The sequence below is a fragment of the Elaeis guineensis genome, chromosome 3 (genome assembly GCF_000442705.2).
Source record: "Elaeis guineensis isolate ETL-2024a chromosome 3, EG11, whole genome shotgun sequence".
NCBI classification, from domain to species: Eukaryota; Viridiplantae; Streptophyta; class Magnoliopsida; order Arecales; family Arecaceae; genus Elaeis; species Elaeis guineensis.
In genome coordinates, this window is record NC_025995.2 from 8,342,100 (window position 1) to 8,354,176 (window position 12,077).

At 33.3% G+C, this 12,077-nt stretch overlaps 1 protein-coding gene across 1 annotated transcript in view; it reads right to left on the bottom strand.

The window, feature by feature from the left end:
• Positions 1-10,877, bottom strand: part of LOC105042354 (sulfate transporter 3.1-like) — a 61,961-nt gene extending 51,084 nt beyond the window's left edge. Inside the window, exon 1 of the mRNA XM_073253328.1 lies at positions 10,721-10,877. Within this exon, the coding sequence (XP_073109429.1) occupies positions 10,721-10,877 (157 nt within the window). The remainder of the gene's footprint in view (positions 1-10,720) is intronic.
• Between the last annotated feature and the right edge of the window lie 1,200 nt (positions 10,878-12,077).

Consider the following 12,077-nt stretch of genomic DNA (forward strand, 5'->3'; position numbering starts at 1 on the left):
AAGACATTTCCTTCCTCCATTGGATGAGGGTGGGAAGCTTTTGCCCCTCCCAATGTGTCACGGGAGCATGATACGAAGTGGCGAAGGAAACAAGACAGGGGTTTGGGTAATCATATGGTACATAATACAAATGTTCTACCAGATAGAAGATCGTGTCTACACTCTAAGGACAACAGTTTGGTTACCAGTGATGTAACAGCCTCATCTTACAGAAAGAATTTTTGCTTCCAATTTTTTAGACTTCCAGTATAAGTTCTTTCTAAGATAACATTAATTCTTTCTTCTTTAATAGGGAGCTCCATATTGGTATAGCCTTCACAAGACAAATGCAGTATCTATCCCAATGTACTGGATCAAGAATAATATCAATATCTTTTACTGTAGATTTTACTGTTCCATTGCTATAGTTAAATTAAGTAAATTTTTCTGACTAGATCGACATAAGTATTTTCTTTAAAGAGCAGTAATAAATTTCATCTTGATACTTAATCTTCGATCCAATAGTGAACCCTTCTTTTTCAAAAAACTTGAAATCAATATTTTTCTCGGATTTCACTTTTCGATCAGAGAGAGGTACCTTGCTTGGGCTGATTGGAGACTGAGTGAAGCTGAAGCAGGATCTGGAGCAGGGATTGGAGTAGGAGATGGCTGACTGCTAATCTCTTTCTGTGTACACTCTCTTCCAACCCACGAACAGATTTTCTTCTTTGCGGTAGCTTCATTTTGGGAGCCATTAGGTCAAGAGAGACTTGAAAGGAGCTTAGTAGACTAAACGTGAGGCAGAGAGGAAAGGATTTTGGAAGAAAAAAAGGCAAAGATTTGAGGAGTTAAATCATCGATTTGGAGAAGAGGGATGATTCTAGGGCAAGCTCGAACTGCCCCAAATGAGGAAGGGAGAGGAGAGGAAGTTGGTTCCTTAACGGATGATTTGAGGAGTGAAAATCGATGGGAGGAGATATTTGAGAAAAATCTTTGGTTTGAGGGAGAAGAGATGGAGAGCTTTTGGTTCGGTGGGAGGAAGAAGACGAAGGGCTGAGTCGGCTCAAGAAAAAATTTTCAATAAGAGAGAGCGTCTGAAGGGTTTTGACAAAATTACAAGATTATCCTAGGGTCGACCTTGGGGTCGACTCATGGTACAAAAAATTTAAAAAGAATGATGGGACAATTTCAAAAAAAAATTGAAACTCTGAAAGAAGGATGTTTACCCAAGTATTGATCATGTGAATGATAGTTTTGAGCTTTTGAGTTCTTAAGAAAAATGAGAATTGAGCTCAATAAATTTAGTTCAATGAATTTTTGACATTAAAAATTTGAAATTAGAGAGATACTTAAGCTGATGGATCAAGGATTCCTAATTCTCTCCTAATTTCACAAAATCTATCTTCACTTAAGGTCTTGATAAAGATGTCAGCCAATTATTTTTTAGTACAAATATAATCAAGAATTATATCTTTATTTTGGACATATTCTCTTATAAAATGATGTCTAATTTTAATATGTTTTGATCTAGAATGCTGAATTGAATTTTTAGTTAGATTTATGGCACTAGTGTTATCACATCTTATGAAAGTTTCATTAAGTTTGATGTCAAAGTCTTCAAGTTGTTGCTTAATCCATAAGATTTGAGCATATCAACTTCCAGCTGTAATATATTCGGCTTCGACCGTAGACAGTGCTACCGAGTTTTGCTTCTTGCTAAACTAAGAGATTAAGTTAACTCCAAAAATTAGCAAGTTCCACTAGTACTTTTTCTATCTAATCTATATCCAGTAAATCGACATCTGAATATCCTATTAAGTCAATTGATGAGTTCTTAGAATACCATAGTCTTAGAGTTTGTGTACCATTTAAATATCTAAAGATTCTTTTAATTGCATTTAAGTGTGATTCTTTTGGATTTGATTGAAAGTGAGCACAAAGACAAATACTAAACATAATATCTGGTCTACTAGTAGTTAAATACAATAGAGAACCAATCATGTTTCTATAAAATTTTAAGTCTATATTTTTACCTCGTTCATCCTTGTCAAGCTTACATGATGGGCTCATAGGTGTACCAATTGCTTTGGAGTTCTTCATTCTAAATCTTTTGAGTAGTTCTCTTATGTACTTGCTTTGGATGATGGAGATTCCTTCCTTTGTTTGTTTGATTTGAAGTCCGAAGAAGAATGTTAGTTCTCCCATCATGCTCATCTCGAACTCTCCTTGCATGAGCTTAGCAAAATCTTGACAAAGAATTTCATTAGTAGACCCAAAAATAATATCATCAACATATATTTGTATGACTAATATATCATTTTGATTTCTTTTAATGAAAAGGGTTGTGTCTATATTTTTTCTTGAAAAATTATTATTAAGCAAAAATTTGCTTAGCCTTTCATACCAAGCCTAGGTGCTTGTTTCAAACCATATAATGCTTTATTTAATTTAAAAACATGATTAAAAAAAGTATGATTTTTAAAACTTGGAGGTTGTTCTACATAAACTTCTTCAACAATATATCCATTTAGAAAAGTACTTTTGATATCCATTTGGAATAACTTAAAATTCATAAAGCAAGCATATGCAAGTGAAGTCTAATTACTTCTAATCTAGCAATAGATGCAAAGATCTCATCAAAATCAATTCCTTCTTCTTGATTATAACCTTTTGCAACTAATCTTGCTTTATTTTTTATCACATTTCTATGTTCATCCAATTTATTCCTATATACCCATTTTGTGCCAATTATTGAATAATTTTTAGGTCATAAAACTAAAGTCCATACATTATTTCTTTCAAATTGATTAAGTTCTTCTTGCATTGTATTTATCCAATTATAATCTTTTTCAGCTTCATCTATGATTTTAGATTTAAGATGAGAGACAAAAGCAAAATGATTTAATGCATCTCTAAGTGAAAAGCGAGTTCTTACACCATGTGTAGAATCACCAATGATTAGTTCCTTGGGGTGATTGTGATCATACCTCCATTCTTTGGGTAGATCATTTGTATCTAGAGATTGTTCTTATAGTTCTTCACCTTTCACATCCTGTTTGTCTTCATGTTCTTCATCATCTTGAATGGTTCTTTTAGAGTGATCTCCTTCATCCCTTCTATAAGAGGATCTGCATCATCAATACCTTCATTCTTTCTTGAAGGAAGATCGTTAGTTTCATCAAAAACAACATGTATTGACTCCTCTACTATTAAAGTTCTTTTGTTGAAAACTCTAAAAGCTTTGCTAGAAGAGGAGTAACCAAGAAAAATTACTTCATCGAATTTAGCATCAAATTTTTCTAGTCTTTCTTTACCATTGTTCAAAATAAAATATCGACAACCAAAAATATGAAAATATGCAATGTTTGGTTTTTTTTTTTCCAAAGCTCATAAGAAATTTTTTTTTAAAATTGGTTTAATTAAAACACGATTTAATATGTAACATACCGTGTTAATTACTTTCGTCCAAAAATATCTTGAAAGGTTACTTTCACATAGCATGGTATGAACCATTTCTTCAAGGATTCTATTTTTTCTTTCTACTACCCCATTTTGTTGGAGTGTCTTAGGTGCTGAAAAGTTATGGTCAATATCTTTTTCACAATAAAAATTTTTAAAATCTTGATTTTCAAATTCGGTTCCATGATCACTTCGAATATTTTGAATTGAAAAAAAAATTTTATTTGTGACTTTTCAATAAAATTTTGAGAAAACAAGAAAAGTTTCATCCTTATGTGCCAAAAAGAAGATCCATGTAAAATGAGAGAAATCATCAATAATTACAAAATCATATCATTTTCCACCTAGATTAGTAGTTCTAGTGGGTCCAAATAAATTTATGTGCAATAGTTCTAATGGCCTAGAAGTTGAAACAATATTTTTAGATTTGAATGAGACTCATGTTTGTTTACCCATTTGACATGCATTACAAATTCTATCCTTTTTAAAGTTCAATTTAAGTAAGCCGATAACCAATTCCTTTTTAATAAGTTTTGAAAGTGCATGCATGCTAATATGTGCAAGCCTACGATGTCAAAGCCAACTAGTCTCATTAATCTTCGCATTCAAGGCTACTAGGCATTGCATATTTATTTTGAAAAGATCATTCAAATCTACCATATAAACATTATCATGTCTATACCCAATAAATTTAATGCCTTCATTAATAGGACTGGTTACTATGCAAACTGAAGATTCAAAAATGACTTTGTATCCTTTATCACAAAATTGACTGATGCTTAATAAATTATGTTTTAAACCATCTACTAATAAAATATTTTCAATATACTTGGAGGGAGTGATACCAATGTTATCTATACCGATGATCTTTCCTTTGCCATTGTCTCCAAAGGTGACCATCCCTCTATTTTGAGCATCAAGTGTGATGAATTGAGATTCATCACCAGTCATGTGTTTTGAGCATCCGCTATCAAGATACCATCTCCGGTTTGCTCCTTGGGATGTAAGACACATCTATACATAATAATCAAGTTTTGACTTTAGATATTCAAATTTTTTTGGATCCTTTTTGATTAGTCATAATGGTTTCTTTTGGAACTCATATTTTCTTTACAATAAAATTTTCAGATTTATTAGAAAAATATGAATAGGATTTGTGTCCTACTTTACCACATTTAAAGCAAGTTATATTTAAAAAATTATTGTATGATGAGTTTACAAAGATATTTTTTAAAAATTTTTATTTTTTTAAAGAGTTATATCCAAGACTGGCTTTATCATAAATAGCCTTTTAATTGTCAAGTATCATGTGAAGCTTATTTGAACTTAAAGTGAACTTCTCAACCATTGATTTTAACTTGACAATCTCAATTTTTAAGTTTAAATTTTTTTAAGACAGGATTGATTTTTCATTTGAAATATTCTTATTTTTTTAGTAAAAATTAATTCTTTGATTTTAATTCTTTGTTCTTTACCCCTAGCTCTTTAGTTCATCAATTAGATAATAAAATACTTCATGAAGTTTTTCAAAGGTAAAGTCAATAGGAGTTTCAGTATTTACCTCATTTTCATGTGCCATAAGGCATAAGTTGGCTTGTTCATTTGAGTCTTCTTTTTCGGAGTTTGACTCATCACTTCCGCTCCATGTAGCCATCATGGCCTTCTTCTTGTACTTCTTAAGACCCTTCTTCAGTTGTGAGCATTCAGACTTAAAGTATCTCAGTTTCTTACATTCATAACAAATAAGGGGTTGCTTCTTATCCTTCTCTTTGTAATGTTCTCCTTTTGTAGGTGGCCTCTTCCTCATTTCTTGTCTTCTTTTCTTCAAAAACTTCTTAAACCTTCTAGTAATGAGGGCCATTTCTTCATCCTACTCTTCATTTTCTGTATCATCGGATTCTTCATCAGATTGAGTAGTGGATTTGAGGATGATTATCCTTTTCTTTTTGACATCTTCTTCTTGGTGTTGTTTCATATTTAGCTTATGTGTCATTAACGATCCTAGAAGCTCCTCCAAGGATAGGATATTTAGATCTTTAGCTTCTTGGATTGCGGTCACTTTGGCCTCTCAAGTCCTTAGTAAAGACCTAAGAATCTTTCTCACGAGATCACTGTTAGAATAAGACTTACCAAGACTTTTTAGACCATTAATAATATCAGTAAAATGAGTAAACATTTCAGTTATTGATTCATCATGCTCCATTTTAAAAAGTTCATATTTATGCACAAACATACTAATTTTTGATTCCTTCACTTGATTAGTTCCTTCATGAGTTACTTCTAATCTATCACATATTTTCTTAGCTGACATGCATGTTGAAATACGATTGAATTCATTAGCATCTAGAGTACAATACAAAATATTCATGGCTTTAGCATTTAGTTGAGCCATTTTTTTATCAACCTCATCCCATTCTTTTTCGGATTTAGTTGATTCCACACCATCAATTATTCTAATGGGTGTGTGTGGTCCATTTACTATGATACTCTACATATCATAGTCAAGTGCTTCAATAAAAATTTTCATCCGAGCTTTTCAATAAGTATAGTTTGATCCATTGAAAAGTGAAGGTCGGTTGGTGGATTACCCCTCAGCTAGGGAAGCACCAACTTGAGTTGCCATAGATCTTTAGCTCTTTGATGGTTAAATCAAAGTAGAGCTAAAGCACCAAGCTCTGATACCACTTGTTGCCCAGCTATGCAATCTAAGAGGGGGGGGTGAATTGGATTTTTAAAAATTTAAAAATCAACTTACAACTATGAGGATTATTTAACAATGAGCAGGATAAATATGGAGAGTGAAATTTATGCAAGGTGTAGAAGTTGGATGCAAGAATGTAAGAAGATAAAGAAATTTAAAAAGAGAGCAAGTAAGCACAATACAAACAAAAAGATTTATAGTGGTTCGGTACCAATCTTGCACCTACATCCACTCCTCAAGCTCCTACTTAGGAATTCAAATTCACTAAACCATATTCAACCTGAATACAATATCGGAACCTCCGACTCTAGCTATTCCAAGCTAGAAAATTTATTTTTTGGATACAAACCAACCCAATATAATCCGATTTAAGGTTCGGATCAATCTTTTCATATTTTGGAATCTTTCCAAAATAAAATATCAATTCAAAATAGAGTATAGCAGTTAATCACATAGAAATACAGATGTAGCTCCTTTAATGAGCAAATAAAGCTTTAAATACACTTTACACAATAAGAACGAAGCTCTTCTGATTTTTCTCAAGATGGTTGAAGACTTGAAAGAGCTCTTGAGGGGTTGGTGAACTTGAAATAAAAGCTTCTTAAATTTTTAAGAGGGCTCTTGCTTAGGGTTGAAATGAATGCTTGAAGAACCTTTTCAAAATCTTGTTGATTTCCTCCTTTAAGTGCCTTTTATAACTTCAAATAATGGTGGAGAGTAATCTGGACTGAAATAAAACAGTTGGAGCATATTAAATGAGCATTAAATGTAGCCAAAATGAGCTGAAAACTAGCCGTTGCAAAATTTTTCTGTCACAGGGATCGACTCATAGGGTCGACTCATGCTCATGAGTCGACTCATGGGGTCGACTTCTGTGGCACAAAACAGAAAATGACTGTTCTGTAATTTTGACCTATACAGCAGCAGAGGTCGACTCATAGGGTCAACTCATGCTCAGCGATCGACTCATGAGGTCGACTCACAGAGTGTGCCAGCCAAAGAATTCAGCATGCCATTCAGCTCCTTTTGCCATGAGTCGACTCATGGGGTCGACTCAAATATATAAACATAATTTTTTTTCAAAATACATATTCAAAAATATTAAAATTGCCTTCAATAGATTACAAATCTTGTGTTCTTGCTCTTGAGACTTCCGAATTAGAATTTGATAAAATTATGATTTTACCCCTAAAATACAATAAATCTTTTTCCAAGCCAAAATTATTAGTAATCCCTTCAAATACTTTGTAATCATCAAAATCAATTCAAGGAGCAACAGAAATAATTTTCAGATTACACATACAAACATATATCATATATATGAATAATGTTTAAATCATAGAAATATATTTTTACCCTAAATATTTTTTCATATATCATATATACGAATCAAAATAAATTTTGAAACTCTTTTCAGATCTAAACAATAAAATATATATCACATATATGCTAAAAAATCAGATCTAAAATTTTATTTTAATTAAAAATTTTAATATCATTCTAGGATAACCATATAGCATAATAAGTTATGTCAGGGTACCTTATATCAGAATGATACCAAAAACTTTTAGATCAAATTTTTTTTTTTATAGATTTTAGATCTAAATTCTAATCTCATGCATATGACGTGGCTCTGATACCACTGTTGAAATTTTATGATTTTATGTATGTAAATTTTTTTCAAAATAAGTATGCAGTGAAATTTAAAATTTAGATTAAATCTAATTTAATCTAAGCATGTATAAGATCAAATTTTAAAACCATACAACAGGATCTACATATGTGAGATAAAATTTAGATACAGAAATCAAATAAAAATAAATAAATAGAGAAAATCTAATCTTCATACCTTGGCTCAGATCGATCTACACCGCAAATTGATGATCATGGATATCTTCCGAAGATCCCTTGAAGCCACACAAGTGTCCGATCTCTACGGATATCCACACGAGATTTCGATCTAATCAGAAGCTCTCTTACAGAGATCGTATTTTTATGGTTGAAAAATTTTCTTTTCTCTCAAGACACTCTTAGAGAAGAAGAAGAAAATAAAAGGATGATGATCTCTACATTAGAGATCATGAGAAGAGCACTTTCTTCTCTTTTTTTTTTAAAATTCATGTACTAAATCTCTACGTTAGAGATGTAAGAACATATGTCCAACTCTTAGACAAAGAGAAGAGAAAAATCCATATCCAAACTAAGACAAAAGAGAGAGAGAAGAAGTCCTAACAACCAATCTTCGGTTGTTGGTAAGAAAGAAGAGATAAGAGCAACCTTACCTCACGCCATGGACCCATGATGCCACACCCTCTTCTCCCATATTTTTCATGCATGCCTTCTCTTTATTTGGCATCCAAAAATCTGATCACATCAGGTTGTTTCACGCCACATAAGATCCCATGTTTAAATAGAAATTAGAGATAAGATTTTGGTAGGAGATGAGAGTCCTTATATCCTAGGACTCTTGCGTATTTGCCGCCCACCTCCCTAATTTTTGTGCGCCCACATATCTCATGGAGAAGAGGATTTAACGTGAACTCTTTCATGCTGAATACCTCATGGTCATGGAGAAAAAATAGGCACCATATATGTGTGGGTGTGGGGCTTCCTTATGGCGCATGGGGAGGGAGAGTCCTAACACTTTAGGACTCTTCTTTAGATGGCTGATTTAAATCTAATAAAATTTTAATCAATTTTAATCATATTAAAAATTGATTAGATCCAAATAGATTGAAATCTTAATCTAATTAGGAGCCCAAACTATTTAGATTAAAATCTAATCTAATTAAGAATTAAATGTCACCTAATTAGAAGAGGAGTCCTAATCTTTTTGGACTCTCTCTTAATGCTTGAGTCAAACTTAATTTAATTCTAATCTAATTAGGATTTAGTGCATCCATGAAGAGGAGAATTTTTAGTCCAAATAGGAATGCAAACTCTCTTTAATTAGATCCTAGTCTAATTAGGAATTAAGTCAAACCCAAATCCAAATCAAACAAGAAATTATTCTCCCATGCAATTTGGTTATCTCATAACCTAATTAAGCTTGATCAAATCAAATCTATGTCAAGTCAAATTGAATTTAATTCAATTAAACTTGATGTAATTTTTATTGCTCAATCAAATTGAGCTAATTAGCAATCTAATAGCTAACTAATCCTCCTATAACTCACTAACTCTTTAGCGAGTTACTTAATTATAACTTTTGTATTAGATTAATCATAATCAAATTGATAATTAAATTCTATCATGATTTATAATCGTAAATCAACTATCTGATTAGTTAAAAGTCTCTTTGTGTATGACTCCAAAGGTTCTATTCTGTTTGGTAGTGAGATATATTATGATTTCTATCACAATATCATTAAAATTTCTTTCAATAAGTTGGAACCATTCCAACTCTGCCCATCAAAGATCATTGATTATCGAGATGATACTCGTGTATCTCACAATCCACCAGTGATATCTAGCAGTATGTACTGGTAATCCAGCAGAATAAAAAATGATAAACCTCTACGTGTAGTTAATATATGTACAGCCTCTCTATCGTGAGTCCCGACCAGATGACAGGTCATGGATGAATTATCAAATCTCATTATCGATCATATGATAGATTCAATTAGCTTGAGTCTATGTATGATTCTCATGAAAATTTTTTTTCATTAATCACACTGCTATGGCCATAAACTTAAGGACTCAGCTTCTTAAATCCCATAGGACTACTTTCTTCTGCTAGAGTTGATAGATTCCATCTAGGTGTATATCCTATTCTTATAGTAGACCAATTGTCACCAACATTTACTACAATGACTCATTGAGTCAATGTTTATGTGTAGTCAAACTCCAGCAGCCTCATTGCGAGCAGCTGTAGTACCACAGATCAAAGAACCAATCATACTACTACAGCATCGAAAAAATTACTAACGAGTGAGCAGACATCCATGTGACTTCTCGTGTTGGTCACACTCAGTGCTAGTTATTCTCTAACAACCACCTACACTCTCACTCCAGTGTCACTACATCGTAAATTTGAGATTCATCTGTCCGAAAGAAGTGATCCATGCACTAATCTATTTAGATCAATTACCATCCCCATGATGATCCTACAATCAAGAATAATTTAGAAATTAACCATCAATAACACATGTCTCAAAGTCTCAACTCTTTGAAAATATATGTCATCATCTTATTAATCCCTTGGATGATTCATGGACATATAAAATATAAATGATATTATAAATGCCCTTTAAGTATAAAATCATGTCCTAGTAATATGATATGCGTCAGCCAAGATTGATTTTTAGGACATACATCCAACATTGTTATGATGAATCAGTTAGAATTATGTATATTTGATCTTCACCTTCTTCCCTTGTTTTATCACAGTATCAAAGTGTCGACCTCACTCCTACTTTGGTCCTTCCACCATTGATGGTCCAAGCTTAGATCTTGAGGCACTTCTCTCATCTACACCCCATCCTATGTGCGGCATTCGCTTAAGTTCCTCCACAACTAAGGAATCCAACACCAGTGCCACCTACATGCACCCTCAAATCTTTGCACCCTCTTGCTACTAACCTTCTCTTATCGAGTTACTAGACAAGCACCAACTGTGGCCTTCTTCCTCCACCTCTCGATAAGTCCAACTACTTGCAGCCCTCTTTGATATTGTTGTGCCAGCCATCCATGGCTTCCTTCCAACACCTGTAGCCTCTTTCCCTCCTCCCTGCAGCATCTTTCAAACACCTACAGTCTCTTTCTACATCTCCTTGCATCTATAGATTTTTCTGCAATACTAAACTTGTTTGCCCTTAATATAAAGTCATTTAGAAAGCAGTAGGGCCAGAGAAGGTTGCAGCATTTCTTTGGTTAGCTTTAAAAAATAAACTTCACACAGATGAGGTTCTTGCCAAGAATAGATGGATTATGAGTATAGGTTGCCCTCTTTATGGTTGTAATGTAGAATCTCTCTATCATTTTCTCATTAGATGCCCATTCACCAAGAATATCTAGACTACCCTAAAATCTTATCTAAATATTAGAGGATGACCACCTAATCTTTGCTTTTTGTGGATGTCTTGGAGGAAAGGCATATTCAACCAACCTTAAGAAGGGCATAGGACCAACTATTGATGTCTATGTTTTGGCATATTTGGCTTGAAAGGAATAAAAGGATCTTCCTACATTGATAAACACACATTTTTTCAATTCTATAAAAGACCCTCTACTCTTTTCATCCATGGGAAGATCTAGTGCTGGAGAAAATAATTAAAGGACATCTTCAAATTTGGACTGTGTATCTTCTTTAGTATGTTAGAATTTGATGCTTTGAGATTCAGGCAACAGATAGCGATCACTTTAGGGGTTTAAGGGGTATTTCTAGAGAGAGAGTTTTTATGAGGGAGAGCTTCTTATGAGAGAGAGATTGAGTGTACAAGGGTTGAGAATACGATCTTCTCTTGTAATTTTTTTTTTCATAGTGAAACTTACATGCTCCGTAGAGGCAAGCCTTTTGGTTGATCTACATATTTGATTGTTTTTATTTTATTTCTTCTTTCTTACTGCTGCACTGAGCGATATCGAAAAGATCCAGTGGTGGTAGTGTTCTAGCCAGCATCCCCAACAAGTGGTATCAAAACGAGATGGTACCAGGTCGTAGATTGCAGCAGTGGTGATCAAGATTGAAGATAGAAAAGACAAGCATAATCAAGGTGAAAATCAACCGATTCGATGAAAAGAGTAATTTTTTCTTATGGCAGGCAAGGGTAAAGGACATGCTCATCCAACAAGGGTTGATCGATGCTCTCTTATGCGAGAAGAAGCCAACTACCATAGAGGTGCAGGATTAAAGACAGCTACAAATTCAGATGATAAGTACAATCTACTTGTATCTAGCAGATAACATGATGATCCATGTGCTTGATGAGACTTTTTC